This window comes from Ceratina calcarata, unplaced genomic scaffold, assembly GCF_001652005.2.
Source record: "Ceratina calcarata isolate Rehan_Ccalc_2016 unplaced genomic scaffold, ASM165200v1 scaffold436.2, whole genome shotgun sequence".
NCBI classification, from domain to species: domain Eukaryota; kingdom Metazoa; phylum Arthropoda; class Insecta; order Hymenoptera; family Apidae; genus Ceratina; species Ceratina calcarata.
This window is the reverse complement of record NW_017167384.1, coordinates 780511-803125: the sequence shown is the minus strand read 5'-3', so window position 1 is coordinate 803125 and position 22615 is coordinate 780511. Positions and strand designations below refer to the sequence as shown.

At 38.2% G+C, this 22615-nt stretch overlaps 3 protein-coding genes across 8 annotated transcripts in view; 2 read left to right on the top strand and 1 right to left on the bottom strand.

Annotated features, from left to right (window-relative positions):
* The window catches only part of LOC108627022 (very low-density lipoprotein receptor), a 35240-nt gene extending 17493 nt beyond the window's left edge, over positions 1-17747 (top strand). For 2 of the 6 annotated variants that reach the window (XM_018028035.2, XM_026815241.1), the window contains 11 exons: positions 1209-1331; positions 8039-8161; positions 11988-12220; positions 12348-12552; positions 12615-12926; positions 13035-13335; positions 13404-13695; positions 13915-14395; positions 14916-15002; positions 15287-15552; positions 15699-17747. In XM_018028035.2, coding sequence (XP_017883524.1) covers positions 1209-1331; positions 8039-8161; positions 11988-12220; positions 12348-12552; positions 12615-12926; positions 13035-13335; positions 13404-13695; positions 13915-14395; positions 14916-15002; positions 15287-15552; positions 15699-15743 — 2468 coding nt within the window. In that variant the 3' untranslated portion in view covers positions 15744-17747. Of the gene's footprint in view, positions 1-385; positions 1332-7223; positions 7344-8038; positions 8162-11987; positions 12221-12347; positions 12553-12614; positions 12927-13034; positions 13336-13403; positions 13696-13914; positions 14396-14915; positions 15003-15286; positions 15553-15698 lie in introns of those variants that run through there. The other 4 variants (XM_018028036.2, XM_026815240.1, XM_018028037.2 and 1 more) reach the window with 4 other exon arrangements.
* A 303-nt stretch (positions 17748-18050) lies between these two features.
* On the top strand, positions 18051-19734 carry LOC108627027 (DNA repair protein RAD52 homolog). The gene is made up of 6 exons (XM_018028044.2): positions 18051-18138; positions 18209-18380; positions 18501-18649; positions 18716-18890; positions 18991-19191; positions 19267-19734. Exons 1-6 carry the CDS (start codon positions 18106-18108, stop codon positions 19380-19382), a joined length of 846 nt encoding a protein of 281 aa, XP_017883533.1. The 5' UTR covers positions 18051-18105; the 3' UTR covers positions 19383-19734.
* An 80-nt stretch (positions 19735-19814) lies between these two features.
* Positions 19815-22615, bottom strand: part of LOC108626995 (protein phosphatase inhibitor 2) — a 7503-nt gene continuing 4702 nt past the window's right edge. Inside the window, exon 3 of the mRNA XM_018027995.2 lies at positions 19815-22396. Coding sequence (XP_017883484.1) covers positions 22123-22396 — 274 coding nt within the window. The 3' untranslated portion in view covers positions 19815-22122. The remainder of the gene's footprint in view (positions 22397-22615) is intronic.

The window sequence follows — 22615 nt, the reverse complement described above, 5'->3', positions numbered from 1 at the left end:
CTTCTATACTTTTTAGCACGTAGTTATTTATTATTAGCATTGTTCTTCCGACGTCTGATTTCTTTTTAATTATAGGAAATGCGTTTTTCTAAGGTACATAAACTTTTGGGATTGACTGCATAGACAATACATCCTTGAATATAATCACCCTCGGCAGATATGGTCCACCTCAAATCATCTCGCTTCCTGATTCAGTTAAACTGCGTCGCAGTTTTTAGTGGCGAACCGCGCAAAGACGAATGCGTAACAATCACGTTCGATTCGTTCTCCCCGCTATGCCGCTGCACCGTCGACTGACAATGAGAGTGGACACGTGAACTCTAAACCGACGCGACGCGACGTATGCGTGCTCCCCAGAGGCCCATATATAGGGGCCCGTTTACCCACTCGCCGGCTTACAGCATCCGTAGCCGCCGCCGCGAGTGCATCTCTTTGACAACCGTGTTCTCTTTTCCCGTAGTGGAATTGCAGGAGAAATTCCGAAAGCTTATCGTTCAGTGAGGAGATTATATACACATATATATATCAACTAGTAAAAGAGGGGTAGTTGACTGTAGAAGAAGAAATTTATTGGAAAATCGTTTCACGGACGATTGTTTGGTCGGATACGGTGCAGCCGATCCGTAAGAGTAAATCGGCGACCGGCGCAAGGGAGATAGCATTGTGAACCCGGCCGGGGGTGGTTTGGATTTTTATTCGCGTTCGGTGGTAGACGGAGCCAACCGAGTGCGAAAGATACTCTGAATAGATCGGCCCGTGTGTTTCGTGGCTGCTAGCTGCTATCTGCCGCTTACTCCTGCCCCGTTGACTCGACCCCGTGGTACAGTTTCTCCTGATCGGTTTATCGTGACACCCGAACGAGCAGCAAACGGTTTTCCTCCCCCCGTTTACGAAAAACTAAAGGGTTTCCGATGATATAAACGAGCGTTAAAGGACGACAGAATAACGAAAACTTTTTAAAGCGATCTGAAACGACTTTTTCATACCGAATGCACGACTGAACTACAGTTTCAAGTGCATCTTCGCTCGGTGAACGAGTGTATTAGTTAGTGCGACTCAAAAAGTCGGAAGGAATTTCCACGTTGGAACCATGCGGTTCACCGGAACCAACGCGCTTTTCACGCTGCTTCTGGCGTGCGTGCTCGCGGACGCTGCCGTGTTCCTCGACGATCTCCACCATCATGATCATGACTACGGTACGGTTGCAGGTACGCAGTCGTGCACCGACACCGAGTTCAAGTGCTCAGACGGCAAGTGCATACCTGAGGCCTGGCACTGCGATGGGGACAACGACTGTCACGATAAATCCGATGAGGACCCTGCGATTTGCAGTGAGTACTTTTCTTTTGTAAATTATCTGCTTGTCGTCTAACCCAGATAAATCTGACCCTCTAACTTTAAGTTTGACCGAATTAGAAAGCAAGAGTTATCTCGAGATTGTAGAAGTGTCGCCATTAGTAATCGAGAATGCTTGTTCTACTTCTGTTATCTTTTTAATCTCGTAAAGGATTCAAAAGAAAATTCTGAACTCTGACTTGTGTATCGAACCTCCTTTCCCTTAATGTATTACGCAGAGGTACATGCGTAGACAATGCGACAAATTTCAAGAGAATGTTGCATCAGCTCATGATTTCATAATAGGTAAATATATAATTTCATGAACTGATGATAAAGTAGAAGTAATTTAATACTAAACCTACCGACATTTTATATATACTTATTTCTACCGATGGCGATTAAATGACCGCTTTTCAAATAAACATTATATTCTTTTCCAGTTGATTATAGATAATACAGAATTTAGCATAGGCAATAAGAAACAAAATAATTATCATGTAATAATTAAATAATATGATAAAAAATAATCTTAAAAAGCGAACATTTGACCGCTCTGGTAGGTTTGGTATTAAAAAAAATGTCCATGAATAAATCAAGATATACTTTCGCATGATGATAATTCTACAGGTGAGGTTTTGAATATTTTTACAAAACGTAATTTGATTCGTCCAGGCGCCACGAAAATTCAACAGAGTTTTCCTTCCCGTTCATGTTGCAAGTTTTTAACAATACGTCGCAAATTAAATTGTCATAAATCACGGTGGGAGCGTGCACAGAATTTTCGCTGGTATAGTGAAAAAAACGTCGCATTAAAGCCAGAGATTAATTATGCAGCTAACGAAAATTAATGATAGTTTTGTCGCGGTAAACTCGTGCGTAAAAAGTTAGGACACTGGGTCACAACAAACAATTTTCCAATAGATAAAATCTTACGAAAAGATATGATGCTCACCAACGATGATTTAGCAATACTTACATTATTTATTGACACCGTAATGAACTTACGATTAGAAAAATTAACTACTGTTTATAGTAGATAATGCTGCTTATCTTTACATTTATTCGTATCACCATTAGGAATGTAAATGGAGACTCGATTAATATTTATATATACATTCCAGAAATAAAAAGTTACGCTCTTTTAATTAACCGAGTATTAAGTGTGATTTTTTCATTTTATTCTCGGTGTGGATTTCGGCTGATGCGAATCGTTACGAGGTATCGCGTTATTAATAATAACGAACAGCCAGCTCGCTCCGATTTAAACGCGAATGCCGGATTATTAATATTCATGCCGATGCGTTTCTCGTCACCGCGAATCCGTGTATATACGTAGGAACGCGCATACGGTAATTAATATTCGATTATAATCCTCCCGCGAATGTAAACACGCGAATGAGACTGTTCGCTACCGCTGATTACTTTTGCGTTTCGGTAACTGTCCACGATTGTCGGCTATGCAACGATTATATTACTGCGCGAGAGAGCGAATTCATCTTATAAATTGCGCGTTTATACGTACAGATGTCAATAAAAACTACTAGTTTACTGATTTCACTGAAACAAGTTATGTACGAATTGCCTATAGCAGAGGTGGTTACTATCGGATTTTTAAATTATTTTGCGTATTATTGTTATGTTAATTGTTTATAATCTAATATTCTTATTTCTCTATTGTACTTTATAGTGTAATAAATTTATTTAAAATTGCTTCTACTAATATTTTTATTTGAAGTAGTATTTCAATATTTGTTGTTTATTAATATTTAAAGATTTGCATGAATATGTGATATATGCTACAATAGTGAAATATAACAAATTATAGCAGTCTCTTTTATTACTGGCATCTAAAGGTTCCCCATTTTTGGCCTATTAAATATGGTAGAAATCATTCTACGAATTGTTCTGTTCATGGGGTCTGAAACAGTAGATATTTCTTATTGACTCATCCTTCACGAAGTGTTAATTGCAACTGTTGCATGTTTCTAAAGGTTTCCAAATGAAAATGCAAGATTTGATTTTATGGTTGCAGTTATAAATGTACGTTTGTTTCTAGCAACAAGTCGTCGATATTTGTTAAATGAATTTGACAGAAGAACGTAGAATACGTAGTGAAGCGTACAAAAAAAGAATACGAGGAGGAATGAGTACCTGAAAGGGCATTTGTTCCTATGGTGACGTGTTTCTTTTCCTTCCATAGCCCGGAGCTTTCAAGAGAAAATAGCCAATAAGTGGTAGCATTTGTTATCTGTACGAGGAACCAGGAAACCTTTAGAAATATCCTTGGTAACAGGCAACATTTCGATAAATAGTATACAACGTAAAATGTAATGAATTAATTGACCACTGATTAGTCAGACGTCGACGCTAACATGTCCGCAAAAAGTTAATACATGGAAATCAATCGTCATTACTGAAATAAAACTAGTTTCATTGATACAGTCAGTAATCTTATTACGATCGCATGATTAATCAGAATTCACATCATTAAAATTAATCAGAACCAGTCGGTCGTTTAATTAACTGATTACAAGATTTGCATTCGCATAACACCCTCTGTGAATGAAATTGAAAAAGGGAGAAATATAGTGATCGTCATCGTGCGTTAATAAAATGAGCTGTTGCGAGTGGTACAATTTCTGAGGAGACACAGTAAACGTGAAACGGGTAACTGATCGTAATTTTTTGATCGGCCCTAGTAACGATTCGATTCCCTCGCCGCGGACGCAGGTATGTGAAAGTGCAACTTTTCGGACCGGTTTCGCGCAGGTGAAGCGGATTGACGCGTGAACGAAAGCTACCGTTAGCTTTCAGACGCATTACAATGTAATACGCGTCTCGACGCAGCGACATTTTTATTTAACGCATATTTCCGGCCATTCTTTTTTGCCTTCTCACCTGTTCTCCGTAAAAAAACACTTCGATACGGATGTTATCGTTCAACGTTGGATCGTGCGTTCAGTTCTGAGAGCGATTAAATCAGCTTTAAATAGAAAAATACGATTAGTAGACATCCGGTTGAACATTGTATAATTCCAAGCCAATTTCCGAGCGACTCATTTTTTATTCTAAATTTATCAGCATGAAATTACACGGTAATTTTGATCACGAAGGACGACCGGTGCCGTTGGATCTATATTCGACGTACGTGATGAAAGTCTCTTTACGACGGTTTTTTTGTTTAACACTGCAGAAAATAATCGAACGCTCGACATAGTGGCGTTAACGCGCGTATACATATAGACGCCTAAGGATTTTATATCCCTAATCAAAAAGCGATGCCTCCTCCTCGCGAGACTAAGAAATCCATGAATGCGGAAGAATAATTGTACTAATTGCGATACTGATTGTAAATTGACCGAGTCGCCCTTGTTCACCTTTTTGTCGAACTTCCTCGTTGCGATTAATCGGCTAAATTTAGCACATTAAGAATGTCTGATAGCTCTCGATGAATTCCAATTATACGAGCGTCACTCGATAGACATACGCAAAATACGCGTCGACTCAAGATTTTTTTTATACCCCTATCGCGATCTGCGATTTGGACTTTACACTTCCTACGCGTTGTGTTAGGAAATAAATTATTGATTACGCATGACTTGATTAGATCCATCTATCTCGTCAATGAGCACAGAATTTCTGCTACAAGCAATTAATCTTATGTATCGGTCAACCCTCCAGTAAATCATCGGTCATATTTTTCATCACAAATTCACGTCGTTATCTGTCTAATGGCCTAACAGATTTGTCTGATCAGACAATTCAGTTGCTACTAGATGGCAAAGTCAAGATGATTGCTTTGCGAAACGATGTTTTAGTAGAAGAACAGTTAGATTATTGCTAATGTATGTATGCAATGTTTTGTATCCATTAACATGTTCAGTAGCGTGACCCAGATCTACAACTCGGATTAAATCCGTCGTTCCTATTCGATTTTGCTTTGTGCGTCGCGATCGTCTTCGTAATGGAACAGTTCGGTAATCACATTCCAAACTGCGATGCAGTTCGAAATTGCAAATTTTGTTCGCTTCGTTTCTATACCTCAGTAATTGTATGATTTGCCACAGCATATTCCGTCAACGTACTTCTTAGAGATTAAGAATAACTCAGGGAACTAGTGATAAAATATATATGAAAAACATCAGAGCTATTTTCAATTCATAGATTTACCTCTTTAAATTTAATTCTCGAGCACATTTCTGGTCGCAACGTCAATAGCTGACATGAGAAAAATCGGTTTCTCCAATTGTACGATTAAAGAGCGACGAAAATAATTCAACAAATCTTTAATCGAGTCTCACAATTAGTCCGAGGTCGTTCGCGAATCACTCGACGTACTTAAGACTTCTCAGGTGTTGAAAGTGTTGTTGACCCTTGTTAAAACTTTAATTATCGGAATTAATACCAAGGCAATCAGAGAATTTCAGCGTTAATTAGCCCAAGTCGGATTTACATCATCTTCAGTTAAGTAAATCAAAGTTCTGCCTCTACGCAATTTGCATTTACGATAGACAAAAGAGGCATTGAAATCTTAAGAGCCATATTCGAAGGAGTATAAAAAAAAAAGTAATTGGCCATCCGATCATATTTTTAATGAGGGTGAACGGAACAGAGCAGGTATTCAGATACAATGGATTTGAGATGTGATCGATCGAAAGTTAAAGAGGATTATATTAATGTATAATAATAGGTAATTTGAAAACGACAGGAAGTATAGAGTACCTACTTCTGTGCCGGGTCGTGAACTTTACGAACGAGCTTGATACTTTTGTATACTGCGGGTAGCCAAGAATGCTAACCGATGCGAACAAAGTCGAGTGGCCAATCGAATCCCTCTCTTTCTCCGGAATTCTGATTTTTCCAGCGTGACAATCCATTATAACGCGGCATCGGCTACGGTTTTTAATATTAATTGTTCATGCCAGAACTCGTTTCAATCGTTCAAACGGTTTCAATACTGCAGAGGCAATTGAAACCGGGCTATCTGATAAAAGACAGAAATCAAAGAGTGGAAGCGACGCGATTTGGAGGCTCGGTATAAAAAAAAGTAAAATAGAAATAATGTAAAACGAAAAGAGAGAGAAAGGCAGAGAGGGAGGATTGCTCCAGTTATTCGCGCGTGTGCCGGTTAATTGAAAATATTCCGAGTTAGCCGCGCGTGGAAAAACTTCCACGTGTCGTTTAAACATCGAATATCAGTTAAATGAAAATTAAATGTTTACGCTACTTAATAAATAAGGTATACCTAATTTTATTATTAATAATTCGAACAATTCATTGATTATAATTATTTTTATTAAAATGAAAATATTCGTCAATAAACACTTGAAACTGATGACTGAAATTGTCGAAGGTAACGATTATCGATTGATCCGGTCGATGGTAATGGTCAAGAGCGATGCATCGATAACGCACGAGTCAAAGGGTAACGAACATTTGATCGGGCCTTTCCTCGTCGAGTATTACGACCGAGCCGCCAATGCCGTTCACGATCGCTCGTAATCCTCAAACGACTACGCGTGATGCCGCTTTGAAATTTTATGTGAAACGTATCGATCTTCCAATTAGAGAAGTGGAACTGGACTAAACGCGTTCTACATATCATTCTTTTAATCGTTATCGAAGAAGCAGTTCTTACGATATCGAACGATATTATAATACATGTTGCCATGTCGATAGTACATTTCCTGTTGTCAGTTTTATGAAAAGAAATTGCAAAGTGCACTATACGTGCGTAATATCGTGTCCCATTGAAATATACGGTATGGTTAAAAGCTTGCAACGGAGGAAGGAATTAATAGGTATGTTCAAGTTTTAATATCGGCGATCCTAATAAATGTTTCGCGGGTTATTATGAAAAATGATCAAGCGATTGTGCGATAAAGGGACGAAACCATGCGGCGAGACGGAGTTTGAGTGCAGCCCGGGCGAGTGCATACCAAAGCGCTGGCTGTGCGATCTCCAGTTGGACTGTGTCGACGGGCTCGACGAGAAAAATTGCAGCAGTAAGTTTATCGATAAGTCGCAGGTCTGTCCCGAGGAAGCCAAAGGAGAAACGAGCTGAAAAAGGAACAACTACGAAACGCGTACAGAGAGACGCGGGGTTTTATACGCTTGGAGACGAGGGTGGATCAAGTCTCGGAATCGCAAATTGCATCCCTTGAATCATTGGACTCTCTCCCCAAAGCGGTAATCGCGACCCGACTGACGCACCGCACCGGAAGCAAAATAAATTATCAGCGAAAGTAAATATCGGGGTTTCCAATCTCGTGAGTTTTCCCTCCGCAAATTTTCATTTTCTTCCCTTCTCTCTTCCTTTTTCTACGAAGAGTTTCTATATACGTGGAACCTCGGTAACGTGCATTCTCGTCGACGCTGCTCTCGTTTTTAGTAACTTAACTGTACAGAGTATTTGATAAATGAAATAACGAAATAAAGTTAAATTAATATAGTAAGTCGAAAAAGAGCAGAGTAAGGGTCGAGTTTGATATACAAGGGAATTCTATATTAGGGCTAAAGAAGTGGGACGTGTCCGAGTACGAATTCTCGTGAACAATTGACCCTGGGATGCGATTCGCGAGATCCAGAGACAGGCACTCGACGAAAATAGAGATCATTGTGTAGTACGCGAATGAGAGACAGGAATGACGGGTTCCCTCTGGTATAAAAATAAAATCCAATCGACTGTCATCTCTTCCAGGGATGAAGAACTGCACCGCGGATCAGTTTACGTGTCACTTGAACCGCGACGAGTGCGTGTCACTCGCGTGGATGTGCGACGGCAACAAAGACTGTTCGGACGGTTCCGACGAGGCCGAGTGCAGTAAGATTCTGCACGGACTCTCTAACGCTTTTCATTCTTTCGATACTTGTTTACTATCTGCATGCGATCTCATAACTACTAGTCCATAGATATTTATGTAACATGGCAATACACATTCATCCCTTGATATAATACACCCATCCCGCATGGTTCTGTACGTTGCACGTATCATTTATGCAACAATGCGTTGGTCGTCGGTCGGTGGTTTGTGAATTAGTATTATCCGGGGACATCTTTTCTATTTCCTAGGGAAAATAGTCACTCTCAATGATAAATTGGTAAATTCAAAGTTTAATACAAGTTATATTTTCCACCACCTGCGTGGCCACCAAAATACGGCATAGTTAATTTAACGTGCAGTAAATTCGTCGGCAGCAGTACGTTTCGTTTAAATTGAACAACATTTTATTACACGCGATGGCTTGTACCGTGCACGGAGGTCTTATTTACCTCGGCGACGTTTTAAAAAAGATATTCTACTCGACTTTATTCATGCCGGACGAAGCCCCGCTAAAGCAGTCTATTCTCTATAATACAGTATTATGAATTATGCCATAATCTTCTGGGATTACACAATCAATGAAACCGCGGTTACAATCCGACGTAAGTTATGTTTGTACACGGGGCGCACAATGCGCGGAACGATTCTAGGATATTTATGGCACGTTGGATATGCAATCGTAAATTGTCCTGGGTAATACCGACGATCAACGCGTTAAGCCCTTTCAACCCTCGCAGCAGCCTTTATCTGCTTCCCTGTGGCTGTTTATGCACGTTTTTTCATTTTTATTCATTTTTCTCGCAACTCCGGTACTGTGAAAAAGTTAAATTAATCGCTTATCACGAGACGAAGTTCCGTAACAAGTTCGAAACGGGTATTAACGTACGTACGTACGTAGGTAAACGCAGATGCATACATACGTTATTTCAGCTGAAACGCACGCTCCGTCGACTTGTTTAATCGGGGTCAAATTGATCTCACTCCACTGGTTATGTAACTTCACCCTCCCAGCCGAGGGTTCAAATATTTAGAACCTCTAAACCTGCCTGCATCAGTTTTTAACGTTAAGCTTGCGCATTCACAAAATATTCCTTGCAAGTCTTGCATATGTTTGTTATCGGACTTTCTTTTATTACCAGTTTCAATTGGAAAAATCGTTCATTTATAAATAACCGAAATATCGGTTTCTCGCCAATTCATCACATATATATGTGTCTTTATATTTGGTCGGTTCTGATGTGTTTGTTTAATCGAAAATCATAGCGGTGCGAATTAGAACATTTTTGCTTGTTTTTTTTCCTCCGCGAATGTGTTTTAGTTTCACCGGGTCAATGAAATTGCAATTTCGCTGTTTGCTCGCCTGTTTTGTAACAACATCCCGTAAATTGAGACAAACATAAACTATGTTGATTCGGTACATACATACGTTATTTGATACAAAAATCAAAACTAGATTCGAATCGATACAGTAATTCTTGTTCAGACTGTTTCGAAACGTATTCAACGACATTATCACCCCTATGAATTTGTTAGAAAACCTAGAATGAATTTTATTGTTGAAAAACGAGTGGTTGGCGGGTGAGTTACTGATTTTTGTTTCACCTAGCCAGCGCACGAGTTCCGTAAACGCTGTTTTAACGAACGGGTTGAAAAAAAAGTAGAGTCCATATAATGAATATTTAACGACGCAGTGTATTCGAGTAACAGTCGTTATTTCACCCTTGAATGGTGTTCAGGCAACGTACCACCATGCAAATGTTCCTTTTTGCGTGCGAGCAATTATATGCGTTTACATAATGTTTCGTCTACATTTCGCTTCATACGCGACTTGATTACGAGCGAGAGTTGTCAGAAAAAGCCGTGGCACATTTGAAAGCACAGGGATGAACTGTAAATGAAAAAAAATTCTAATACTCATTTCAACTTGCGATTCGATACTGAAGCTAGGCGACCCGTTTGTATATCCGAAACAGTGAACTAGTTTCGAGAGCTAGTAATTTTACCGCAATAACCGTTGAACGAAATTAATATTCCATAATAGAGAAATACCGTGATGAAGTGTTAACGTTCCGTTGGCGTGCTTATTAGGAGTAGATATCAAAAGTTAGCTTCGCCGGAGTTTCCGTCGTAAAGCAGAGAGGAATATAACCGAAAGCTGGCTTCGTGTTTTAAGGATTAACAGAGAACACCCGGCGCCCAGTAATCGCCGCCGCATGCTGCACGCTTCTAATTAATAATTGTTGCACGTACGCAAATACCCGGTATACATCGCGGCCACCCCCGGCGCGCTTTTTATTACGCTCTAAATGCAATTGTTATGATTACGGGATCGTTTTCATTCTCTACTAATTAGTCTCTCTTACGAGACCGCACGCGATTGCCGGACCATGACTAATGCTTTACTCCCTTTTAATCCCGCAGCACTACTTTTTATCTCTCTTCTTTTCCTATTTTGTACGTATTTCGTAAGAAAACCTTCTCTATTCCGTGCTTTTCACTAGTTTATTTTAACGACTAAATAAATGATTGAAATATGTTAAGGATTAATAAATAATTTAATAAATTTTATCACCCATCGAATTTGTTTCTCGCGAGTTTTTCATTTTAAAACACGTAAATTTCTCATATGCATCATGTAACACAGGGAAATCTCGTGGAATAACTTGGCAACGTTACTGTCCCTAAACAAATGCATGGCTTGTCGGATAAGCTTCAAGTCTGACTGGATTTTCCGTCTCGCACGACGCGTTCACGTTCTCTGAATTTTCCGAGCAGCCCGATCGATTCGTGGTCTCCCGTTTTCACGTCGAAAACGCTATTGTTTCCGCAGTTTACTTTTTCGTTCTTGTTGTTGTTCTTTTTTCTAGTTTCTCCCTGTAGCGTAGATAATCGTTCACCTTTTGCTCTTTAAACGAATCCAATTGTATAAACTATAGACTTTTCTCAGTTTTTTTTACTAAAGACCCAGTATGAAAAGGGTTACGACGTTTAAAAAATGGAATTCGATGTGAGATTGCAAAGGGTGAGACGCTACAGACAATTTATTTTTACCTTTTTATTTTTAATGAACGTACTCGTCAACTTTCAAATATTTATGAAAAACGAAATTTTGCCGTTTTACTCACTCAAACTTTTAAGCGTATCTTTCGACTGTGAAAAAAATTAATTGTTCATTAAATAATTCGAAGTTCGTCGGGTATTATAATTCTGCAGAGGAGTCGATCTTTCGTTCGTTGGAGGTAGTTCGCCAGAGCGTGGTAAAGCAGCGAATTCATCCCGTGATTTGTTACTATTAAATTTACAAACTGGCGAAGAAGCTGCTGGCCGTTTCACGTTAAACAGCGACGTCGTTGATCAAGGACCGCTTAATTACCCAGTTTAATTACACTACTGTGCCAAGAAACTTGATTCTTCCGAGAGCCGCGCACTCATTGAACAATTTGCACGTCTCCCGGGAACATGGAAAAAAGTTTTAATTCGAACAATCGATACCATTAATACTTAAAAGGACCTCCTCCCTCGGGTGATTATTAAACTGGCAACTTAAATCAGATTATTATAAACGTTTTGATGATCCATTTGCATAACGCCGGCCATAAGTATTTATGTTGTAATAAAAATTAATACAACAGTGGATGTAATCTAACGGACGTGTAACGATTAATTAACTCCTGCCGTCAACGAACAAACAATCGACACTCCGCGTTTCCCTGCATCGAGCTTGTTATTAAATGTTAAGTTATAGATTTGTGCATCTTGCAAGTGACCGGTTTGCGTCTCTGTTCATTTTTCGGCTGAATCTCATATGAAACGTGTGTTGTTTAGACGGCACCTGTCGATCCGACGAGTTCACGTGCGCCAATAAAGAATGTATTCAGAAAGTGTGGGAGTGCGACGGGGAAGACGACTGCGGAGACGGGAGCGATGAGAAAGATTGCAAGCCGGTGATCTGCGGCCCCTCAGAGTTTGCCTGCTCAAAGAATTATTGCATAACGTCTCGTTGGAGATGCGACGGCGACTACGACTGTCCCGACAAATCCGACGAAATAGGCTGCAAGGTATTTGGGACTTCGTTCAGTCGTTACTAAGAATGAGATTCGTATCCAAATGGATTTCTAAGTATCTCGAGACATATTTTAGAAAATCGTGATAGTGTGAGATAAAGGGTTTCGAAAATGTTGTTAGAACACGAACGGTGAGCGCCGTAAGCATTGCAACAAGGAAGACGACTTTGACTGCGACGATGATTTCACGTGCATACACAAAAGTTGGGTGTGCGACGGTGAAAAGGACTGCCCGAACGACGCCGACGAATTACCGCAGCGGTGTCACAACGTCACGTGCAGGCCCGACCAGTTTCAGTGCGAGGATCACCGCAATTGCATATCAGGTAATTTAATTGGGAACGTCGGCGCGCGTTAAATAACAACGTATTAACGCGAACCGTCACAGGTCATCTGTATTGCAACGGCAAAGCTGAATGCGCCGACGAAAGCGACGAGAAGAACTGCTCGAGCAAAACCGTAGTCTGCGATCCCTTGACTCAGTTCGAATGTAGCGAGGGCTCTTGTATACCATTGTCAAAGGTTTGCGACAAGCAGCGCGACTGTATCGGTTGGGAAGATGAAAACCAGGATCTTTGCGGGGTGAACGAGTGCTCGAAGAACAACGGTGGTTGCTCGCAGATTTGCATCGATCTGCCTATCGGTTTCCAATGCGACTGCAACCCGGGCTACAGACTGATCGACAATCGAACTTGCGACGGTAAGAAGCGATTCAAATTCCTATGATACGAGTTTTTGCTAAAATATTGTGCTTCTGCTTTATAACTGAAGAGAAGGATGATCAGATGAACTGTGTCTCTACTTTCAGACATAGACGAATGTCTGGAGCCGGGCAGCTGCTCCCAGATCTGTTTGAACCAAAAAGGTGGTTTCAAGTGCAGCTGCGTAGCGGGTTATCTCAAGGACCCGCGGAATCATACACGTTGCAAGGCCGCGGAGGGTCACGCGAGTCTGCTCTTCACCAGGCGACACGATATAAGAAAAGTGGCTCTAGACCGGCTGGAGATGACCAACATAGTTAAGGACACAAAAATGGCTGCGGCGCTTGACTTTGTTTTTCGCACCGGCATGATCTTCTGGAGCGACAGCAGCGAGAAGAGGATTTACAAGTAAGCGATTCGACGATTATCCATTGTTTAATTCGACTGTAAAATTGAATATGCCGAATTTTCTTCAGAGCTCCTATAGACGAAGGGAACGAGCGCACGGTCGTGATTGACGACGGCTCAACAACGTCCGACGGTCTCGCCGTTGATTGGATCTACAATCACATTTACTGGACCGATTCGGCAAAGAGTACTATAGAACTGGCCACTTTCGAGGGAAACATGAGGAAGACTTTGATTCGAGACCGCGTGCAAGAACCCAGGGCGATAGCTCTAAATCCTCTGGAGGGTTGGATGTTTTGGACAGATTGGAGCGACGAAGCTCGTATCGAGAAAGCGGGCATGGACGGATCTCATCGCACGGTAGATCTCTAATGGAATCTGTCCCTTATAACGACTTTGCAATTACTAGACTGCGGATTTCAGACGTTTATAGGAGGAGCTTGAATGTACAAAAATTGTAAATGTAGTTTCAGTATTTGAAACTGATTCAACTCATATAAAAATCCACAGTCTGACGATTGATCCTGATAGACATTTGTTAAATAAATTCTGTTAAATAGCGTGGGTAATTGTTCGCAGGTGATTGTCGATAACGACGTACAGTGGCCGAACGGGCTGACTCTGGATCTGATCGGCGAGAAAATATATTGGGTAGACGCAAAGTTGAACATAATCGGATCGTGTAATTACGATGGTACAGGTATACGGACGGTCCTATACTCGCCTGATGTACTCAGGCACCCATTCAGTATTACGACGTTCGAGGATTACGTGTACTGGATCGACTGGGACAAGGAGGCGATATACAAAGCGAACAAGTTCACCGGGCAAGGAGTCGAGCCTGTCACGTCGCTACGAACCCTCAAATACCCGATGGTGGTTCACGTGTATCACCCGTACAGGCAGCCAGACGGAGTGAATCAGTGTCAGGCTGTGAACGGTCATTGCAGTCACTTGTGCTTACCGGCACCGAGGATCAATTCGAAATCGCCTCTACTAAGTTGCGCCTGTCCCGACGGCCTAAGATTGTTACCCGATGGTTTAATGTGCGTGGAGGAAGGTGAGTTACGAGCTGACTATCACTTTCTTTGGTATAAACTTGGGAAACGATTATCGATCGAACGTGATATAATAGAAAGACCTTGGTGTATTTTTTTTATTTTATTTTTCTTTTTATATATTTTATTTATTATCGAAAGCTTTCAAGCATTGATCTACCGTGCATGTATCGACTGAAATTTAGAACAATCAAGTCGTAACGAAAGATGTTGCATGCTGCATTAGGAGTTTAAACAAATCGATAAATTGGAAATAAATTTCGTTTGAATTAATCGAACATCATTAATTATCTCATTTACATACATATACGGTTTTATATTGGATTCATTCATACGGAGGGATCGAACGAGAAAGCTTATCGTACGTGTATATTTACAAGAAAACTGAAAGCTATTTCGAAAATACAGCATGCTTGAAACTGATCGGCCTGTCACGCCGATGATGCTACGTTTATTATTATTTTATTACTTATTACTATTATTTTGCATCTCGATGTTGCATGAATATGGGATATCATACAGTAAGTACGACTGTAACTCCGACGACGCAAGAAATTACCAAACCCTTCAAAAGACTCGAACATCTCAACGTTACTACCTCGACAGTCCGTAAGTACAATCGCATGAACTTTGCAAATACCTACGCTTTCGGCTAAACATGCTTGGCTTCTTGGTTCAGAAAATACATAATTCTGCTCTACGAATGTACATATTACGTATATGTATCTGATATCACTCGTTTTATGATTAAAATTGTGCTGCAAATTCATTATATATAGAATTGATACTAATGATAACACGGGAGCATGCGAGTTCTAAATTATAGAATACGGATCGGTATACATGAAGAATTGCCATAGTTTTCCTTCATACGATTGAATCATTTTTTCTAGATCCATCGCACTCGGTAGACGACGAGAAGGACGGTCTTTCGTCCAATTCAACAGACCCGGGTTTGGTCGCTGGTATAGTTATTGGGGTGGCGTCCGTGGGGCTGTTATTCCTCGCATTAGTCGCAGTATTATGCTACAGGCATTACCTTCATCGTAACGTGACGAGTATGAACTTCGACAATCCTGTCTACAGGAAGACCACGGAAGATCAGTTTAGTCTCGAGAAGAATAGATTTCCGCTCCCCACTGCTACAGTTGGAGAAGAGGTAATTACCGTCTACGATGTGTCATTCCGTTAAACAGAATCGTACATCTTTTTTTATTAATTTTTTTTTTTATAATTTGCTGAATCTTCGCGTGAACACATGCGCATGCATTCGTTTGAAGTAATTGTTTTGTTTAATTTCAATAGGCTCAGGAACCTTTAACGAGTCCTGGAACTAACGATTACGTTTAAGAATGAATCTGTCAATGAAAACGGGCTTACCAGGCTATTGAAAATAAGTAATATCGACCAAGCGAATACTAAGTCGTGTGTAGGAAAAGAAAGACAAAATGAAACGAAACGAGAGAAAGAAAACGACAAAGCGCGCATGTACGTCGAACGAGCTGTCCAATAAAATATGCCTGCGTTTGCCCGCCTGCCTGCCAACTCAGCTGTGATTATGTTTATTTTTTTGTACCGTCTCTATTCCTTTACGAATTGTAATGCATCTCGTCATTCAACACTAACTATACATACATATTTACTAAACGTACGTACGTGCAACATATATATGTATTTAGATTTGCTCGGGAAGGCATAAAGGGAGAAATATTTATGGCGGACTATATTATACATACACATAATTGTTGCCAAATAAGCGTGTCAGTTTTCTCGAGAGATAGAGATCGACGAGGTATAAATGATGAGAAGATAAATGCTATTTTATAATGTATTTTTCCTTTTGCGTTTAACGTACGGTAACGTGTAACATATACATAAAAATAGCGCTATTTACCGTTCTATGTGGGGTCATGATGCAACTATAAGTGTGTTTAAACTCATATAAATATATATAGAGAGGAAATATTTTTATGTACGCGTAAGATCTTTAACTTGTTATTGTTTCGCTATTTATTCTTTAAGAATATATTTTCTCCAGTATATATATATATCATTTCTAATTAGTGTACATCGTTACGTTACTCGAATTCACATGTATATAATACACGGATACTCAAACTATATTATCATACGAATAATTTTCCTAAATCCTTCGCGGGTTCGTTAAATTATTTACATACACACATATACATATATATATATATAAAACATATATCGTACAATATTTTAATAGTGCCAAAAGAAGAAAACGTTCCGAAAGTTTGTTGATATTTTATACAGTGACTCAAAAAAAGACGTGGTCTCAGAAGGATATTTGTTTGAATTTTAGGAATAGCAATAAATCTAATTTCGGTAATACAGCTCAAACGATAGGACTTTAAGCATGTAAACGTGTAAGTCGTTTCTCCTTTTATGTCAGGTATACACAAGTACATAATGTAGCGTTATTTTTGTTTTTGACCGCGTTCGCACGATTATTTCATTAAGATTAAGATTTTTCTCACCGATGTATTGCGTTAACTTTGACAATTATAACAAGATAGGATTGAAAAATGATAATTAGACGTAATAAGAATAAGATCGGCTCAATGACACCAAGTGTGACTGCGTGTCTGTCAAGACGAAAAAAAAAGTAAAACTGTTGTTTAGATACTACACCTAATAATAAAAATGATCAGTGTATATGTATAGATAATTATCGCCTCGGATTTAAGAGTCTTACTTGTATTACATTACACATACTTTACGAATTATTGTACCGAATAATTAAATGTGAGACAGACGTTCTTCTAGATAAGACATAAGATTGTTAGCAAGTATGATAATGATTAGAACGAAAAACTAAGGTCTGTGTCTATTAAGAAGTGGCAATAACGTCCTTCGTTATGTTTCTATGATGTATATTTTTAAGTTTATTCCGTATTAAAATTATATTGGTTGTTTGCGCGACATAGAAAAAGGCAACTATATATACGTTTTCCAGTGAATCGCACGGTGTTTCATATTTCAAGTCGGGCTGCAGATGTATAAAGGTTTGCTACTTTTTAATAAAGCACACGCATTCTTACATGCGAGCGAAAGAGAAAGCAAAGTCCAAAATTAAAGTATAGAGGCTCGGTGGTGATTTTAATCAAAAGATAGGACAGGAGTGTGCGGTGAGTATCGATTGCAATTAATAATTGTGTGAATCACAGGTCACGGGGCATAATTTAGCCAACCTATTCGCCAACATCGTGTCAAACATTATTTCTATGCAATACATATTATCACTACACACGCATAATAATATAAATATATATATTATATATATAATTTATTATAATGATTATTGTATAAATAAATATATAAAATAAATCACACTACCATCATTATTTTAATACGTACACCCCAACCAAAACGATTCCCAATCCACTTTGGCATGAACGCATGCAAAAATTAGATTTTCCTTACGCAATACGAGTGTATTGGATATTTCTCCATATAGAATAGAATTAGAATCATCGATGCGTGTGGCGCGGCGGCCGATGTTAGCCGATGTTTTAAAAAGACACGAAACGAAAAGCCAACATGCAAAGCTAGAAATGGGAGTGGGGAATACGCGGTAGGCGGGCAGTTAACACAAGGTTAGCACATGTATACAGAATTCGCGGTCTTTTTTCGTCCGTAGTACAGAGTAACCTGACCGGTGTTACTAAATTTTGAAAACAGTACAATGAATCCCAATTATCCATCATGTATAAAAATCGTAAGTGCTTCGAGGACTGGTAAACGACTTCATCTAACAACAAAATCACAAAAGGACTTAAAACTTTCAGCCTTCGACAAATTCGAAACAGGACGCAACGATAACAGTAGGCGGGAATATCGCGAGGGCTTCGATGATGGAGATACAGGAGACAGAAATACTTTATAACGAATTAGTCTTAATAGCCGATCGAATATTTGGTGAAAGAAAGTGGAGTCATATCGTTACTAATCAAGAAATCGGTACATCTTTTCTTCAACATGTAAAATATCACTATCTATACAATTCTATACAGAATCTGTTGATTTTTAACTTGGTTTTCGTTATGGCATAATCTCGTAAATAAAACAGATGTATTTTAGATTCTGTTGAATCGTTCATGGGCAAATATGTATGTGGATGTGTGACATTTCTCAAAATCCAATTATCTGATGGCGTGTTTCACGAAGATATGGGATATTATTATACAGAGGCAGCTATAAAAAGTGTGTCGATACAATCTGCGAGAATCGTACGTTTCGAGTTTGTATTCTTTCATGTCACAACAATTTATTTTCTTTTTATTATAAATATTCAGGGTTCTCATGTAGATGCCTTTAAAAGAGTATTGTCATGCTTTGGTAAAGAGATAGGACACGAAATACAAAAACTGTCGAAGACACCAAAATTGGATAAGATTACGGATTACAAGACAGATTTGGAATATTTTGAGACGCTGGAACCATGTGCTCAATCAACTCCACTTTTAGAAGGTACTAAAGAAAAGGGACCAAAAGGTCCTCACCTTTATTAAAAATATTCACTTACCTATGTAGATTCTCAACAAAATATTCTACATCATCTGCCTTTTAGTTAATGCAACAAGACAAAATAGTTCAAATATTCCAAAGAGCCTAAATAATGTACAGCTAACAGTTACAAAACCGGAAATTCAGAAAACTGTACAAAAACCACTTGAACATAAAGTGGACAATGTAATGCGTCCTATACAATCCAATACAATTTATGAAAAGAAGCAAACTAATGGGAAAACCGAACAGAATGCAAAGAAAGGTAAATCAATTAAAGAGTACTGTTTTTTAATCCAAAGATGACGATCAGTGTAAATTATGAAAATTGATTTTTCAGAATTAACTGAGGAAGAAGCCTTACGAAATGAAAGGAAACGGAAACAAATGGAAAAACAAGCAGAATATAAACGATTAATGAAAGAGAGAGAACAACAGAGATTGAATAAACTCTAATCTAAAATATTAATTACTATCGTTGCATGTAAAACTTTATACAATAATTTTTTTAATTGCTTGTAAATAAATCTCCAATAATATTGAATATACTGGCAATTAGTATAATCAACTATATTAGCCCAATTGATCACTTTTAATTGTCATTAGTGATCCGATAGTATAATATTTTACACACATATCATATTAGAAGATATTAATTAAGATCTGAGAAAAGGAAATATCTAAGATGTATAAAGTACATGTAATAAATAAAGTCCTACTAATAACGCAGCAGTCTTATTTACAAAAATGTTTGTAACGAATTTGAAGAAACGAGAATCGTAGACAAATTACCTGATCTTGTGCGTTTATAAGAAGCACAGGCAGTTGACGTAGTATTCGTTTTGGAGATGTTGAACGCCCAAGAAATAATCAATTAGGAACAACGTGTCAGCAGTGAGCACTGTTATATTCATTGCACTTCGCACAAATTGCAATAATCGGTTCGTTACACGTTACACCTTGCTATGCACGTTCGCATTCCAAAATTTAAACAGACTAAAGACTAAACTAATCGCGTCTATCTTTGCTTTTTACGGTTTGTGTTCTGTTTTATTCTTTCACCTGTATTATTCTATTCCATCTTAATCTAAGCTTAAAGCTGCGTATTCGAGTATTCTAGCTGGCTTAAGCGTAAGAGTTTCTTTTACAATACGCGACACGTATATACAACGAAGCCTGTGAGTCAAACACTTTCAGCCCCCTTGATAACAAGTGTAATGTTCGTAAATAATTTAAACAAGACTCAATGGTGTAATATTCGATTTACAGGCTTTGTTGCGTTCTACACTTTACTCTTGATATATCGAATTCGTTGTTAATACACATATTTACAATGCAAAGTTACTAATCGTAAGATTCTGGAACGGCGCGCGTTCGACGGAAGTTTCTAATAGTTTCTCCGAGAGCCCTCTGGTCGAATGACAATGTATAAATTAATTTTATACGAACAATCTGAACATTTTCAAAGTGCATCTTCTCTAAGTAACTGTTTTAACTTTTAACTACGTCTCTAGTCGCGATGTTTTTCAAACTTGTACGTTACGCACATATAATTGTCGTTCCAACTCCGGTGAATTAGACATACATTTTGTCTTTCGGCCACGTAGTACAGAATTATAATTCGTACAAGCAACGTCTTTTTTAGTTCGATCTACAAAAATATCTACCATCGTTACGGGACGTATTGTTGAAAATAAACAAATTCGATTGTTTAGACTCTAAATTCTAGATTATAATGATCGCTGTTGTACATCGAAAAATAAATAACGTTCATAAATAATCTTTATCCTCTGTGATACGGTGCATAATTTTTCTGTATAATAACGTTTCGTGAACAGTACTTTAATTTGTTACAACAATGAAAATCACTATGGACTTTCCAGTCAACGACAAGGAGTAGTAATGCTTTCTACAGTTCTATCGTCTCAAGTAGAGTGAGGAACATGTTACAGGTGTCAAACAAGTCATGTAAGTAGATACATATAATATGTTATAAAATATTAAATGTTATAGTCATAGCATTCATATTTATTAAATGTTTCGCATGAAAGCCATTATAAACTGAAAAGCCAACAGAAACAGAAAAACTATTGCCTACCTATTTGCTTATAACTTGGGAAACGCGAATAACTATAAAATTTTGGGGCTAACTTGCAGCTTAAAAGATGTCCATCTATTTTATGTACAAACGTAATTTCCTAACACGAGGCAAGCCTAAACTTGAATACCAACGTGAATACGTCTATAAGAAATGAGATTCTATAGTTTAAAAACTGCTCTTATTCGTCATGCACGTACCTTATATGGAACCCTGTTTTTTTTATTCCGAGAATATGTATTTTTTTACAATTATATATTGCGAGCATCGAAAGCAACGTTCTTGTACTAATTACAAATATCGTATCGTATCGAGTAATGTAAATAGTGAAAGGCATTCTATATTAGATAATTAATTATTTATTTGTTAAGTAAAATACTATGAAATCAGCGAAAAGATTTCAGAGATGATCAGTACAATTTTTCGAAAAAATTGTAGGATGAAATGACAATGATAGTTACACATGGTTCACATGAAAATAAATAATTAACAACGTAGAAAATCAATTAATATCTAAATAGTTATCATGATTACTGATTAGTTCTTTTTGCATAGCACCAAAGTACTGTGATTCTCGTCTAGTAATATCTATCTACGTTTCATTTTCAAAGTTATATGCACATCATTCTCGACATCTGTACAACTACAGAATTAACAACAAGTACTATATAATGTATATAATTAGATCTCGGCAATAGCTTTCAGGCAATTAACGTAATTGAAGCACTGAAGATATAAATAATTACATATAAATATTTGTTTGATTATTGGCCATTTATTCATACGAGTATATCTTTGTTTCGATTAATTGCGGAATTAATCAGTCAACATCCACACTACATTCGTTGTGTAATTGAATTACACCGGTTTATAAAGTCGATCGTCGAAAAATGGTTGATTAGAAAAAATTTTATTGACTTAATCACGATTTCAATGGATCTAAAAATGGACATCTTCTCTCTTTCATATATTAAATGTACAACAATGATAAATAATTTTAATGCGAACTAAAATCCCGTTGTCACATGTAAACGAATTCGAAATTTCCATCGATCAATCGATAACGTTGCCTATACTATAAATGTCCTGTTCGCCGTATCACTTATTATTATCCTTCGTCACGTTACAAGTGGGCATGCACTTGAATTTCACGTCGAAATCGACTTGTTCCTCGGAAACGACCGAGGTTGTCTCATCTTTAGTCTCATCGTCTTCCTCATTCTCGTCGTTCTCCTCGTCATCCTCTTCCTCGTCTTCTTCGTCCTGTTCGAGCAACTGTTTTCGAGCCATTTGCACTACCTGCCACTCTTGGTAATGTTGCTTTCTCTTTGCTTCGAACGCTTTTCGCTTCTCTAGAATTTTTTTCAAACAGATTCACATCTTTTTGTGTTCACTCGCGTCTCTTTTCGCTCGACTTATCCCATTTAATAATACATTTCAAATCATATTCGTTCGTAACAGAATACACTAGTATCGTATAAATATGTCAAGGGTTTATTGTACTTTTAATTTATACATTATTTTTACATTGTTCAATTAAAATACGTACGAGAGTCTATTACACTTTTTTCCTCCGAATTCGTGATAATAA